Below are 15,725 nucleotides of genomic sequence, written 5' to 3' on the forward strand. Positions count from 1 at the left end.
AAACCGTCCCTGCCACGCACGACGCCGAGTCGCCTCCCGGTTCGAAGACGCGATGAAAAGATGGCGGGGTGTCGCTAGCTTATCTTGGCAATTGGCGCCACCCCGGGGCACTGACGTTTGCGCGCGCGGGCTCCTCTCGTAGGACCAGATGCTCTTCTGCGACTCGTGTGACCGGGGCTTCCACATGGAGTGCTGCGAGCCGCCCATTTCCAGAATGCCCAAAGGTGAGGCGCCTCTTTGTACGCGGCCGACTTGGAACTCTATTTCAGCTCGCGCAGCCATTGTTTCCCGTATGGATGTCCGCTTTTCTGCTGAGTAATCGATTGTCATTGTGAGCCGAGCGGATGCCGGCCAGCTCGAGGAAACGTTTCGCCAAAAGGAATCCAGAGAGCGGACTGTTTGTCCCGGGAATTGAGGTTAGCGTGTGTGTTTTTGGACGCCCTCCAGGAACGTGGCTGTGCCAGGTCTGCAGGCCCAAGGAGAACGGCAAGAAGCTGCTGCACAGAAAAGCCCACCAGATCAAGCGGCGATACGCAAAGCCAATGGGGAGGCCCAGGAATAAGCTCACGCCACCGACGTACGCGCGCAAATTCGCCGCCGTTGCCCGGGGCGCCTTCTCAACCGAGCCGTCCTCTCTCGCAGGTGTCTGAGCGGCGGCGACGGTTCCGCGGCGGCGCTCGGAGGAAGGGGGTCGCCCGGTAGGGGTCCCGAGTTTAGCCCTTGTACCTCATCCCGTCGCGCCGCATCCGCCAAGGACGCCAGGAGCGGCTCGGCGCTCCCGGACGCCGCCCACTTCACCATCCCAACCCCCGCCACCGTCACCCCCCTCCTCACGCCCTCCTTCGCCAGCCCGGCCGCGCTCGGCGTTAACAAGAAAACCAAAGGGCTCATCGACGGCCTTTCCAAATTCTTCACCCCTTCCCCCGTGGGGCGGCGCTCGCGAGCCGTAGCCGGCCGGCCGCCCGCCGCCCCGCGCCTGGCCCCCGGGGACGAGGCGGATCGGGCGCCGCCGGGATTTAGCCCGGCCCCGCGGGCCTCGGCCGGCTCCGCGTGGGCCCCGCGGGCCTCGGCCGGCTCCGCGTGGGCTCCGCGGGCCTCGGCCGGCCCCGCGTGGGCCCCGCGGGCCTCGGCCGGCTCCGCGCGGGCCGACGGGTCCGGCGCTCCCTCCCTGGGCGGCCTCTGCACTAGCAGCCAGCTCAAGGGACTCTTTGACGGACTCTCGCACATTTACGCCACTCAGGGACAGTCGCGCAAAAAGGGGCTGGCGTGCTACGCGCCGCCCAAGCGCGCGCAGCCAACCTCGGAGCCGCCGAGCGCGTCCGGCGCGCCGGCCCGGCCCCGCGGGAAGGTCGAGTTTAGCAAAAGGCGGCCGGGCCCGCCGTCCTCTGGGCCCGGCCGACCCAGAGGACACGCCTTTAAGTCGCTGGGCCATTTCAAGCGCAACCCCTTCCTTAAAAAGCACCGGACGCTAGGCAGGTTGAGATATAAAGTCAAGGCCGCCCCCTCGCCAGGCAAGGCACCGGTTAAGGCCCGCGCTAACCATGGTAAGCAAGGCTCCCCGGCGCCGGCCCAGGCCCGCGCACTTTCTTCAGCTTCTTCTTGACTTTCTGTTCAACGCTTGCAATTATGATTTGTCCCCCCCCGACCAAATCCCGGACTAATCTGCCGCCTAATTTCTCACTTTCTTAACTTGGCTGCGAAGTTGACGCGGTTTCCATCCTCCATGGCGCATGACCCACTAACTGCCCTCCCTCCATGTGTGTCGTTGCCCCCCCCCCCCCCCCCCCTCTCCCGCCGTCGGCATCGGCACGCCCGTCGCGGCATCCGCTCTCATCCTCGCCCTTGTCCTCCTCATTGGCAGTAGGCAAGAAGCCGGTGAGTCAGCCGCGCGCCACGGGCTGACTCACGCGGGACCCGACGGCTGGAAGCCACCGCTGCAAACTTTTACTTCGGGTTATCTTCAAACGCTAATTGGCCAACAAAGTCTACTCTCATAAATACCCTGACCCAATCGGTTGCCGGCTAATAAACGCCTGCCTCGGGGGTAAAAAAAAAAAAAAAAAAAAAGCTTACAAATACTAATTACCGCTCTTTATAGACACTAATGTACTCCTCTCGGAACATTATAACTGCTAGCCGAAACTGCGGCGCCGACCGAAGCGTTTCTAGATTATTTTTGGTTTGTTTTCCTTTTGTCGCTTTCTGTCCAAATATATATGTAAAGCCCCTATTCTAATGAGAGCTCTTTAAAAATTGCAACCTCGAATGAATCCGGACAAACCCCTGGTAAACGTTCGCATCTCAGTGGGATAGGGGCTTCATTTTTCATAATCTATTCAAGAAATGTATTCATTTTACAGTTTTAGAAATTAGTAAACCAAGGCGGATGGATACAGTAATGCCAATTTAAATACATTTGAATTGAGATAATTACCCCAAATGTTTATATCAAAATTTTTGGCATTATATTTTCATGTATTTCATTTATAAACGTATAAAAGTAGTGAGAAAATTCATAAATTAATTCATATAAAAATATATATTTGAAATCTCATTTTTTTATTGTTTTTGAAAATTATACAAAATTATAAATGTAATAAAAATATTAAAAGATATTAACATGAAATACATTATTGTAAGATAATAAATGTATAAATACTATTAATACATTTATAAAAATTAATACATTATTAAATTACAATTTTTTTTTTAATATATATAATTTTAAAAGATAATAATATATACTTGAAAAAGTGTCACCGACTGGGATTTTGTAAGCAAACCCCATTTTTTATTTTTTATTTTCAGGCGTCGATAGTGCAAACAATGCGCAGCTGCAGTGACGCTTGCGGAACGAAAGCACTTTTTTTCCTGAACAAAAACCTCATCCAAAAGCTATTTTTATAGCTTCGAGCTCTGTACAATAGTTTTTCCAAAATGCATTCAGCGGCATGCTGTGTAATAATCTTTTTCATTTCTTTTGAAAGTGTCAGTAGTTTTGTTAAAGCTGAAGCAATAGCAGCACGTCTCCGTTGGCGGTCTGAGCGGTCAAGGAAGACGCAAGGCGGCGTCCCGCCCCCTCCCGAGCGGCGCTCGCGTCGCCTCGTCGCCGGGGTCTCGGAGGATGACGAAGCGCACCGAAGCCGTTATGCGATTAGACTCGTTTACTTTCGCTTCGTTCCGCGAGGGATTCGGGCTTTTTCACACGCAAAGAAGATACATTAGCGGCATTCCTCCCGAGACGCCCGGGCGCATTCGCGCGCACCGCGCCCGCCCGATGATTTATTATTCCTTCGTTGTGTCGCTAATAGGCTGCAACGGAGAGCTGAGGCCCAAGCAGGAAGCCCGCCCAAACTCTCCGGCTGCCATGTCCGGGGAGCACGTCACCCGCGAGGACCTGGAGATGTTCCTCGGCGTGCGAGAAGTCGCTGCGCAGGTGAACGCCCGTTTTTGCTTCCTCCCGCAAACCATAGGAAGGCGATTGAAAAGGTCGGCAGGCGATTTTAGCAAGAGTTCCCCAAGAAAAGACATAAGTAGCAGCATATGACAAGACAATCCAATAGGACGAGACAAAGCAAGACAATCTGACTGTTGTGTGACTTTATGCTCGGGATTCTCAGTCGGAAGGCTCGCGATTCCCGCAAAGGAATTCCGAAATGGAATCGCGAATTCCCGTTGCCGGATTTCTGAGAATAACGTCGGAATTGTCACTTCATCGCCCCGCGCTTTTACCGAAAGATTTTTTTCTTTTTTCCTCCTGTCGATTTGGCGTTCAGAGAACAGGATGTCAAATGAACGCGGACTCCGCGCGGTGCTCGGCCGTCATTGAATTTGGGAAGTACGAAATCCAAACCTGGTATTCGTCGCCGTACCCGCCTGAATATTCGAGGTATTTGACAAACGAGGCTTTATTTGGAGTGCGCGGCTTGGATGCGTGACCGCAGCGTTGTCTTTTTTGCTGTGTCAGATTACAAAAGCTCTATCTGTGCGAGTTCTGCCTGAAGTACATGAGAAGCAAAAACATCCTACTGCGGCACAGCAAAAAGTGCGGCTGGTTCCACCCGCCGGCCAACGAGATCTACCGAAAGGACGGCCTGTCCGTCTTTGAGGTCAGCCCTTGCTTTCCAGCCGCCCAGCGATAAGTGTGGCGTTCGTGGGCGGCGGCGGCGGCGGCGGCGAGGCAAAACCCGCCCTCCAGTGTGTCCCCTCGCTCTTTTTCAGGTTGACGGAAACGTCAGCAAACTGTTCTGCCAAAACCTCTGCCTGTTAGCCAAGCTTTTCCTGGATCACAAGACCTTGTATTACGACGTGGAGCCCTTCCTCTTCTACATCCTCACCAAGAACGACCACAAAGGCTGTCATCTCGTCGGATACTTCTCCAAGGTGAGCGCCCAATTTCAGACGCGTGCCTTTTCGCATTCTGACTCTCAATTAGATCGTTATGTATAAAAAGCGTATAGCTAAACCTGTATCCTTTTCAACGTAACAAAAGAAAGAAGCAGTATAAACAAACTTTCAACAACTCTCAATGATTTTTTACAGCGTGTTACAGCTTAGTCTAAAACAGAAAAAAAATAACCAAGTGCTTCAAAGCGTCTGAACCAAGAAAAAAGAAGAAAATTTTTATTTTATTGCAGTTACACCACATGACAAGACAAAACAAAGGCTGATGTGGGAGAAATGTCCCATACGTCATTTTACTCATTTTCAGCAGTAGAAAAGTTCACATTTTGTCTATAACAAGCAACGAAATGGTTTTTCATGTACAATTAACACCATTAACTTGCCTGTTGGTCATGTGACACTCACAGGCTGAGCTGTGATTGGCTGTTTCCCATGTCTTTTTCAGTCAAAAGCTCATGGCAAAATGGTTTTTTTTTTTTTGTATTCATTGTACCTGAAAAATGATGTCGTCGATGGATTAGAGACAAAATAAGTGTACTCCGGAAAGTGGCGAAATAAGCCGACTATCCCTTTAAGGGCGCATCACTCAGCTGTTATGAACCTTTCAAAATCAAAGTAAGAACTTTTGATCAAAGCAATTCTGGACAAGCGTATTTGGAGTCCTCCCGATGTCCTTGTTTAAGATCATGTCGGAAAAAGATGCTAGGAAGCAAAAACCTAATCCACAGGAAGTCGTTAATCCTTTTGTCCTGAGGTCTAGTGAGGTGCGCTGACATCCATGGCAAAAAAAAAAAAAGAAAGGAAAAGCTGGCATTTTCATCTTTGTAAGGAAATCTTTTGCCTGTGTATAAAGGAGAACGTCGGGCGCGGTAAATGAGGCCGCTTTCTAACAGCCGCCATGCCTTTTCTCCTTCCCCGCAGGAAAAGCTTTGCCAGCAGAAATACAACGTCTCCTGCATAATGATCATGCCTCAGTACCAGCGGCAAGGATTTGGACGCTTCCTTATTGATTTCAGTAAGTTTCTTTTCTTTTTGTGTGTGTGTGTGGGAGGGGGGGGGCCTCAGACGCTTGCGTGGTGAATGTGTGGCATTTTTCAAATTTGATCTTTGAAATTCCCGTTTTGAAATGCTACCACCACTAGGCTGGCTGATTTCAACCGCTTTCAAAACAGGGTGCAAAGTGTACTTGAACTGGATGTATTATTGGCTTTAGATTAGGGCTGAATTGAGTCCTCAAGTTGATGAAACATTTCAGTTTAATATTTAATTGAATCAGGATTGTAGTCTTTTAAACTCTTGGCTAGTCTTGGCATTGATCTAAACGTCTTTTTTTTCCCCATTCTTCTGTAGTGTCCTCATCACAGTTCAAAAGAAGAAAAAAGTTGATCAAAAACTTATAAAAGAGGGTTTTTTGGGCTTCGTTTTGCATGGAGCATAAAAGAAAAAAAATATATATATATATGTGTATGTATGTATCATGGAATTTCTGTCAGAATATCCAAACAGCCACTAACCCGATAAGCCCGGCGCTAATTTAGAGCATCAAGAGCCATTTCCAACTGTGAAAAATGCGTTGTTTCTCGTAAGCTAGCTCTTCATTCAGTCAACGAGTCGGCGGCAGAATAGAATTTCTGTCCCACCTCGCTTTCGCCGCCTATTCCGGAATTGATTGCGGGAGGATAAGGCGGGCGGATAATGGCACATTTGATTTCCTGTGCACTTTGGGGAGCCATCGAGACGCACCGTGCGATATTGAGAGCGATACTGAGACGCTAACAAAGACGGGAGGATTAAGGCAGATTGAATTCTCAGCTCCAGCAGGGATTTATTGGAAGACTTTTTTTTTTTAAATGAACAGATTTTCCCTTTGATAGAATTGTAGCAAAGGGGCGTTTTCCATTTCCAAGACTTATTTAGTCGTTTGCCTACAAAGGAGGAAAATTGATTTTGTATGGTTTCTATCCAAATGCTATCCAAATGAGTGCCTGCCCATCCAGCCTTCGTGGGAAACCACAAAGCAGATATGACATTTTCCGTCCTTTCCTCAGGATGACGATCATACAGTTACACGATTCGGGCGGTTATCGTACCATCGGCGGCGCCTGGAGGTGTGAGTGACTTGGGACTTGGGTTACAAGCGCTCTGACTGTAACGCCGCAATCACACGTATGCCTATTACACCGGCGGCCGTCACTCGCACAACAGAAGAAGCAGCGCAATGTCGACTGGATTAAAATGGCCTTATAATCCCATCTGAGCTTCATACCTTCTGAAATGTGTTGATTTGAGATAGGACTGTGGCCACTGAATGAATGAAACTTGTATGTCAAGGCACGGCCGTACGTGTAATGCTTGATCCTTGAGTTCTTTCGACAAAAGCGTGTCTGGTGTTATTTCATATTTTTTTTCTCGAGCGCTGTAGAAGGTGCATAATTTAAGAGGAAGAGCGAGCGGCGAATCCTCCTGCGGATTTCGGCGCCGAGTGTTTTCATCATGACTGGAGCACAACACGCTGAGTGTTTGTCGATTAGATTTGCTTGTTTGCTTCTGGGTGGCGGACGCGCGCGCTAAAAAGCCTTAATTAATTCCGTGCGCTTCATAACGGATGACCCTTGATGCAAGGAGGAGGGGGGCTGCTATGAAACTCATTACGCACACTTGCATATTTGTTGTTCTTGCCTGGCTTGTTAGAAATCCGAGCTCATGCAGGCTCTTTCAGTGCTTTCTCACGTCATTATTCCTCTCCTGCAGTAGGATGGAATCCATTGCTTCTCTTTGACTATTTCGGCGCTTGTCAATTGTTTTTTTTGTTTTTTTGGTTTTTTTTTTGCAAAGCGCTCCTCAAGAAAGACAAAACATTGCCCCCCCACTCACCGCAATGACTATAAGATCATTATCTTTGAAAACTGTATCGCTAAAATTGCATCTCCTTCGATATCAACAAATGAAAAAAATAATATAAATACACTTTCAGCAAATGTTAATTTTTTTTGTTATTTCTAAGTGGTTGGCTAAAGGAAGGTCTAAAAATAGCAAGTATTGAAAGTTCAGCTTTGGAATTCAGTTCTAAAGTAATTACTTTAGTACTTAAGTAACTGAGGTAATTGGCCACTTTATGTGGCCTTAATTAAGGAAGTAATTGATTACTTCAAGCAATCAGGCACAAAAGTAATCAGTTAACTTTACGTCCTTTAATTCTAAGGTAATCAGTGATTACCTTAAACAAAATTCAAATCTTAATTTGGGACCGAATGAGTACATCAAAGTACATCTTTATTTAAGCTAGATCTTTTTGATCTGAGGGGAAAAAATGTATAATCAAGAAATAATAAATGTAACTTGATCAACATAGGAGCACCAAGATGTCAAACATTGAAGAAAACGATATTTTTTGATCACGTTCATCATTGGGATTCAGGAAAACAATTGCTGACTGCAATTTAGTTTGACAACAACAGCGCCACTGCACCACCTGGTGCCTCGGAGGTGCAATTACACTTGACACGGCTAAATCAAAGCCTGTTCCCCGAGGTCACACGCATGCCTCTTTTTGAGAAGAATCATTTGAAGGTCGAATCCAGGCAGGTGGCCGTGTCACTTACTCGCCGCACTGAAAAGCAATCCACTCGACAAACGCTGTTCTTTTTCTTTTTTTCTTCAGGTTACCTCCTGAGCAGGCAAGAAGGACAAGCCGGCTCCCCCGAGAAGCCGCTGTCGGATCTGGGTCGCTTATCCTACCTGGCCTATTGGAAAAGTGTCATCCTGGAGTACCTTTATAGGCGGCCCGATAAACACGTCAGCGTTAAAGGCATCAGCAGGGCCACGGGGATGTGCCCGCACGACATCGCCGCCACGCTGCAGCACCTGGGCATGATTGACAGGCAGGACGGACGGTCAGTTTGCGCCGCCGGGCTCGCTCTCCCCCGCCGCCGCCGCCGCCTTTGCGTGTGTCGGCGCCGGACTTATCCAGGCCAGCGGGTATTTTTAAACGACATATCCATTTAGTGCGCTGGAATAATGACAGAAGTAAGTCAGGTTGAACACCCCCGAGGACGCTTGCACCTGCTCCCGTGGAAAGTTACTTTTTTTTTTTTCAGATACCATCTTAAAAAAAAAAATCATATTTTGTCACCGAACTGCAGTGACCGTGAATAGCAAAAACTGGGCATAAAAAAGTGATTGTCTCAAGATGGCCACCAGATGGAGCCATTTTGTAAACAATTCTTCCACCTCATCCCTGCTTAAACATCGTGTAAAAATTGTGCAACGTGGAATAAGACATGTACAAAGGCTGCAAAAAGTGATACTTACTTACTAATGTCAGTTTGTTTATTTTTTAGATTCAATCTTGATTGATACGTGTTTTCATTTCCTTTGGCCTCATCTCCTCCCTTCAAACATAGATCAGTGAAAAATGTGCAACATGAAATTAGAAATGTAAGGCTACAAGTGACGATGTTGTCACTTGCTGTCGCCTAAAAGTGACATCACAGTTGCACAGGGCTCAGACAACGACCAATCATTGCTCGGCTTGAGAACATCACGTGACCAAACTCAGAAAACAAGTCATTAGCTAAGCCTCGAGCGTCTCGTGATGTCATATTCAGTCAATTCAAGAGACAAAATGGCCACCCGCGAAAATGGATAAAAATGAGTTTATTTTCCTGCTGAAGTCATATTGCAATATTACCCAGAATGCCGCGTTCAACTTAGTAGTCACAAGAATTTGGGGGTTTCACATCCCTGTAAAACGATTTATTGATGATGAAAAAGATGACTGGTAAAGAGTGAATCGTTGGCGCCAAAGTTAAACCAGCTTTGTTTTCTTCCCTTCAGAGTGGTTCTGATCCGAAGAGAAGGCCTGATCCACGGGCACGCGGAGAGGCTGCGGGCCCAGCCGCGTCGCCACCAGGTGGACCCCGACGCCCTGCGCTGGACGCGCTCCTCCTCGCTCAACGCCGTCCTGTCCGAGGAGGAGCGGGAGGCCGAGATGGACGTAGGTTCCCGCGCCAATATTTGCTTGATTAGCTGCCGGCTTCAAAAGCGGGCCAGAAGCGAGCGCGCTAGTAGTGGCTGGGCTTGGGTTATGCATCCACTAGATGGAGTTGCGCTAAAAGGAACGTCAACAAAACAACTTTTATTAGGTGCTAGCAGAAGTAAAGCTTTCTGTATTTTAGGTCGTATTGAATGTATTTGCCCGTTCCAATTCATTTGCTCTCAATTCGAAAGGAAATTTGAGAATTGATGACTTCAACTTGTTGTACATCAAAAAGACATTTCTTGCGGATTATTTGATTTCTGCGTCGCACCCCCCAGTTTGAAAAGCACTGGATTTGCTATTAAAAGGGTGCCGGTTTGCTATATCGGGCTCCCGGGTGAAATTCCCCCGATGCGCGGCTAACGGATGCCTGAGTTTGTGACCGCTTTCCATCTGTTGTTTTTGCAGGCCGAGCGTCTGAAGGAGCAGGCCAGCTGCTGGGAGAAGGAGGTGCGAGAGAGACAAACGCCCACCAAGATGCACTGCAAGGTGCCCTACAGGACGTACGAGCGGCGCCACGCTCCGCCGTGGAGCCGCCGCGTCCGACCGCCGCAGAACCTCGGCGACCGGGACGCCGACTCGGACGCCGACTCGGACGCCGACTCGGACGCCGACTCGGACGCCTCGCCGCCCGTCCTCACCAAGGCGCACGCCGCGCTGGCGGCCAAGCGAAAGGTGACTTTAGTTTTGATCCCAAATTCAGAAGTTAGTAACGCGATATGTTGACCAGCGTGTGTATTATATTTGTTTAGGAAATGTCGTTTGAAGCGCCGTCCAATTTAAGTGTCTGTATGCCGCTGCCCCCTTGTGCTCAAACTGATATTACAGCCAGCTGCTCAGGAAATGGAAAAGTGTCATGCAGCGTTGTCGTTCCATGTTATCGATTTGATTTTGCAGACGACAAAAGATCTTGGGCTGCGGTTGTTATCAAAGCGGCCGCATGTCAAACTGTAGTTTTTCTGCCGTCCCTCTGCATCGGAGAGACCTTTGTGACCCGATCCTTTGGTAAACTAGCCCAAGGCTCAAGAAGACTTGTTTGTGTTCCAGAGGAGCGTGGCGCTGAAGAAGAGGGGCCGTAAGAGAAAGACCATCAACAGCAGCGTCACCACCGAGACCATCTCCGAGACCACCGAGGTCCTGAACGAACCCTTCGAAAACTCCGAGGACGAGGAGCCCATGCCGCGATTGGAGCGCACCTGCGCTGCCGTGGAAGAAGAAGACCGAGAGGAAGACAAAAGCCAGACGCCGCCCGTCAAACGGCGGCCGGGTCGACCCAGGATCAAGGAGAAGGCGCACGCGCATCATCTTCAGCACTGGAATCAAGGTATGAATGAAATGAGGCGGACCAGTGCGGCCATTCTCAAATGACGCTACGGCAGCTGTCAACTCATCAAATTGGATGACACGGCACAAACTGTGGATTTTTCTTTTCAAATACGCCTAGAGATACCGCTGCAAATGTCGTTCCGCAGTTAAATAGATCAGATAATGATTTGAAGTTTTTGTTTTTTTGATCCCGTTATGCCTTGTCAAGTAGACTCGGCTGAAAATCGATTTCACGGGCGGCGCGCCATTCATAAAAGGTTGAAAACCACTTCACCAGAAAATGTCCTCTGAGAAACGCTCCTCATAGCTGCGTGATTTTGCTCCGCAGATTCCGACGTCCCCGCCAAGAGACTCGGCAGGCCTCGTCCAGTCAAGCGGAAGAAAGGCTGGCCCAAAGGAGTCAAACGAGGCCCCCCGAAGTGGCGCCTGAAGAACGAGCGCAAAATGGGCTTCAAGCTGAACCTTTACACGCCGCCCGAAACGCCCATGGAGGCGGAGCAGCACCGCATCCAGGCCGACGAGGCGCCGGCAGAACCGGAGGACCGCGGCGGCGGGGAGGCCCGACGCTCGGGCCGAGCGAGCTTCCGGGCCGAGTCCCCGAGCCCGGCCGACGGCCGCTCGCCCAAGTCCGGGTCCCCCGTCGGGTCGCCCGTCGTGGCGTCGCCCGAGAACGAAGACGGCTGCGAATCGCCGGAGCGTCGGGAAGGCGAGCGCGAGCCGGACTCCCCGACCAAAGACGCGGGACGCGAGGCAGAACTCGCCGCCTCGCTAAACCGGGAAGACGAGGAACCCGTGACGAGAAGAGGGGACGCGGCTGAAGACGGCGGCGGGGAGACGTCGGCGAGGCCGGACGGCGGCCATCTTGAGGGGCCGCAAGCTTCAAAAGAAACGGGAGATTATTTTTCAGCCCCCGGAGAAGAAGACTGCGACGCCACGTCAAGTCGGCAGGAAGACGACGGCGGCGCCGCCGCCCCGGAAGGCGCGCGGGGGGAAACCAAAGACGCCCCGTCGCTTCCTCCCGTCGAAGCGTCCTCTCGCGGGGCGGCCCTCTATTCCGAGTCGGAAGAGGAGAGCGCGGCCAGCCCGCCGCAAGGGCCCGCTCCGCCTCCGCCGGTTAAGCGGCCGCCCCCCAGTCCCGCCGTGCGCGCGGAGACCGACTCGGAAACCGCGCGGGCGGTGCGGTCCCTGACGCGGGAGGGCGAACGGGACTCGGCGTTCGCCGGCGCGCACCCCTACGCGCCGGTCACCCCGCTGGAGGATCGCCCGCCGTCGGAGCGCAGCAGCCCGCTGTCCTCGGCGCACTCGCACCCCAGCCAGTCGGTGCGCTCGGTCAGCAGCCCGGCCGTGTCGGTCCTGGAGGCGGGCTACGCGCAGATCAGCCCCGAGCACGGCGCCATCTCGGCGCCCTCCATCCACAACCTGGAGACCAGCCCCATGATGGACGTGCCGTCCGTGTCGGACCACTCGCAGCAGGTGGCGGACAGCGGCTTCAGCGACCTGGGCAGCATCGAGAGCACCACCGAGAACTACGACAACCCCAGCAGCTACGACTCGGCCATGGGGGGCAGCGCCCCCCCGCCGCCCGCCTGCCCCTACCAGAGCAGCTGCGCCGTCAGCCAGCAGATGGCCGCCGTCAACCCGGCCGGCTGCGGCATGATCCCGCAGAGCGGCCTGGGCTCGCCGCCGCACTGCGGCGTCCGCTCGCCGCCGCGGCCCTGCGAGCGGCCGCCCGGCGCCGGCCAGCGGGCCGCCCACGCCAGGCACGGCCCCCACCCGCAGCACAATCAGCACGCCCACCACAATCACCACCTGCAGCACAATCAGCTGGGCCAGCACAATCAGCACGGCCTCCGCAATCAGCCGGCCGCCGACGCCGGCAACCCCAACGTGGCCCTCTACCGGCAGGGCGACTACGGCGCCGCCCACTACCCGCAGTCGTCGGGCCTGAGCCTGGCCAAGCTGCAGCAGTTCACCAACACCTTCATGGAGCACCCGCGCTCGCTGGGCTTCGGCCACGCCCCCTCGCACGCCATCACGTCCTACGCCAACACGTTGCCCTCGCAGCACTCGGGCCTGGTGGCCCTGCCGCAGAGCCCGCACCGCCTCCCCAACCCCCGGACGCAGGCCGCCATGACGCCGCCGCCGCCGGCCGCCGTCGTGCTGCAGCGCAACGCGGCCGCGGCGCCGCCGGCGCAGCGCGTCCACTCGCAGATGGCGGCCAAGAGTCAGGCGGCGGCGGCGGCCCGCTCCAAGTCGGCGCCGCTGGCGCACCACCCGCACCCGCACCACCACCCGCAGCACCATCAACACCCGCAGCAGCAGCAGCAGCAGCAGCAGCACCAGCAGCACCAGCAGCAGATGTACGCGCGGCAGGCGGCGCAGGGCGTGGCGGCCATGCCCCGCGTCAACATGAGCGTCAACATCATGCCGGCGCCGGCCTACAACTCCATGAACATGCCCTCGCTCAACGCCATGAACGGCTACGGCATGAGCCAGCCCATGATGAACGGCGGCTACCACGGCAACCACGCCGCCGCCGCCGCCTACATCAACCAGTCGCCCCAGTACTCTATGCAGATGGGCATGATGGGAACGCAGCCATACGCCCAGCAGCCCATGCAGGCGCCGCCGCACGCCAACGTGGTCTACGCTCCCGCCGGGCACCACGGCTACATCAACCCGGCCGTGTCCAAGCAATCGCTCAAAGGGCCTTTCATCAGGCGGTAGCCCGCCCCGCCCCGCCCCGCCCCGCCCGGCCGCGCCTTTTCGCTTTACGTGCGCCCATTTGGCCTTTCGTCACCTACGCTGCTCGCGGGAAAAAAAAACAAAACGGTGACATTTCAGGATGAATCCAAAAACGCTCGAACCGAACGAGGCTGAGGTTTCCGACTTTAGTCTCAGAATTCTCATTTCGCTGACAATTCTCACTCTCAAATCAATTCGCGGAACAGACCATTGACCGTTCTGACATTTTCACGATAAAGTCAGGAAGTCTGACTTCCCAATCTGAATTCGGACTTTTTGAAACAGACGGTTGAAAATGACGACTTTCGAATCGGAATTGTGACTTCTCCAAAGTCAGGAATTCGGTGTCGCCATTCTCAGAATTCTGACTTTCCAAATTTGCACTTTGGTCACAATTCCAGTCTCGGAATCCCCACTCGAAAATCCGAATTCTGACATTTCAAAATTCATTCGACTGTATAAAGTCAGATTTCTTAGAATGAAAAGCCTTAAGTTAGAAAATTCTTATGATTCTCAGGATTCTCACCTTGAATTCTGACCTTATTTTCAGGGGTCTCACAAGTCAGAATTCTTACTTTAAAATCAGCCGAAAATTCCGCCTTGTCAGAATTCCCACCTTAAAGGGAGAATTTTCTCTTGAAACGCAGAAAGTAGTCGGTGAGAATTCTGACTATGAAGTAAGACTGCTGAGAATTTGATCAGATTTCTGAGATAAAGTGCGAATTCTGCCAATTTTTGTTCTCGACTGGCTCTTTAGTGATTTGCACATTTTTGCTAGCCAGCTAGCTAGCCATTTCTCTTTATCGGTCCGTGTTCTATGTACGTCAGGGCTTCTCAAAGTTTTTGGAGTCAGAGGCCCTTGTTTGGAAAGCAAATTTCCCATTGCAAATGTTTGCGGAAACAAAAACAAAAAATGTCATTTAAGCCAAACATAAAGTGCCCTTTTTATTCACCAACATATTCAATTGGACAACAAGCGCATTTGTTACTTTTCAGCCATATTGACATTTACAAAATAAACTGCTCTTTCAGTGCCATGGACGAGAATTCTCGTCTTTTAAAATAGCATTATAAATTATGCAATTCTCGCAAATATTTTTTTTCTTTTACGGAGGGTATCGTAACACCCTCTAATGTTATCAAATATAAAGGCAATTGAGCACTGTTGTGATAACATTGACCGTTGGATGGCAGTGTTGCCATGCATACGACACAGAAATTCCATCCTGTACATCCTGCAAGCCAAATGATTGGACAGACCCCCTGCCGTCGGGAGGCGGAGCCCTTCGCGCACCTGCTGGAATTTCCGCCTCTTGAATTTGATCGGGAAAATCACAAAAAAGAAAAGCAAGGTATGGCAAACTCATCTTTTCATCCTGAAACGTCACCTCGTTTTTGTGAGTCGCGTACCCAGATATTTTTCGTTTAGTTTTTTTTATGATGTTCTCTAAAGACGAAAACCAGCAGCAGCACTTGGAAAGAATGCAAATATTTTCCCGGACGTGTGGAAAAAGACTCGAGTATTTTTGTGGCGGGGAAGCCTTAGCTGAAAATCGGATGGTATTTAATTAGCGGCCTCCCGCGGAAGCCATTTTTCTTTTCCGTGTGCCTGCTCACCAGTGGAACCTGTTCGTGCGTGAACTGTCCAACAGTGCTTACGCCCGCATACTTTGTACCATACTCGCGCCTTTGTATATTTAAATTATTGTACCTATTTTGGGGTTGTTTTGTAAAGTGGCAAACCTTAGCATGCTTGGGTCTCTCCTTTAGTGACAGTACTGTACAAGTGTCGTGCTTAACCAATAGCAAGCCATTTTCAAGCTACCGGGCCTTTTATTAGCTGAGAGATAAATGAAACTCTATTTTGTTAATGCTGATAATGTAAAAAGAAACAAAGGACGGAAAAAAAGATTTCGAAAAAGTCCCAACTTTTAGTCCCCTTTTCTGTTGCGCTTCGAGAGGTTTTATGGCTCCGTGTATGTATAATTCTCAAGTCTTTTTGTAACAGATTTCCTCCAGGCAGCTTTCTGTTTAATAAAGCGGACGGATTCCTGTCCAAATATGCGAGCATATCTCCCTCTTTGTACACTTCCAGAGTATGATATATCCGTATCTATATCACAATAAAGAAAATATCGATTTCATTGGGGTTTTTTTTGCAGAATGCCTTGGCGAGCGTCCGCTCTTGTTATCTCTTTTTTCCGCAAACGGA

The 15,725-nt window shown here is 51.2% G+C and overlaps 1 protein-coding gene across 4 annotated transcripts in view; it reads left to right on the top strand.

Moving 5' to 3' along the window:
* Positions 1 to 15,657, top strand: part of kat6b (K(lysine) acetyltransferase 6B) — a 27,149-nt gene extending 11,492 nt beyond the window's left edge. For 3 of the 4 annotated variants that reach the window (XM_088439278.1, XM_088439280.1, XM_088439279.1), the window contains exons 5-17: positions 143 to 224; positions 448 to 577; positions 643 to 1,544; positions 3,312 to 3,436; positions 3,777 to 3,889; positions 3,968 to 4,109; positions 4,222 to 4,383; positions 5,326 to 5,419; positions 8,066 to 8,297; positions 9,241 to 9,400; positions 9,851 to 10,117; positions 10,490 to 10,766; positions 11,097 to 15,657. In XM_088439278.1, coding sequence (XP_088295404.1) covers positions 143 to 224; positions 448 to 577; positions 643 to 1,544; positions 3,312 to 3,436; positions 3,777 to 3,889; positions 3,968 to 4,109; positions 4,222 to 4,383; positions 5,326 to 5,419; positions 8,066 to 8,297; positions 9,241 to 9,400; positions 9,851 to 10,117; positions 10,490 to 10,766; positions 11,097 to 13,495 — 5,085 coding nt within the window. In that variant the 3' untranslated portion in view covers positions 13,496 to 15,657. The remainder of the gene's footprint in view (positions 1 to 142; positions 225 to 447; positions 578 to 642; positions 1,545 to 3,311; positions 3,437 to 3,776; positions 3,890 to 3,967; positions 4,110 to 4,221; positions 4,384 to 5,325; positions 5,420 to 8,065; positions 8,298 to 9,240; positions 9,401 to 9,850; positions 10,118 to 10,489; positions 10,767 to 11,096) is intronic. The other variant, XM_088439281.1, reaches the window with a different exon arrangement.
* The last annotated feature ends 68 nt before the right edge of the window (positions 15,658 to 15,725 follow it).

The sequence above is a fragment of the Hippichthys cyanospilos genome, chromosome 17 (genome assembly GCF_059441005.1).
Source record: "Hippichthys cyanospilos isolate Australia breed blue-spotted pipefish chromosome 17, RoL_Hcya_1.0, whole genome shotgun sequence".
Classification (NCBI taxonomy): Eukaryota; Metazoa; Chordata; class Actinopteri; order Syngnathiformes; family Syngnathidae; genus Hippichthys; species Hippichthys cyanospilos.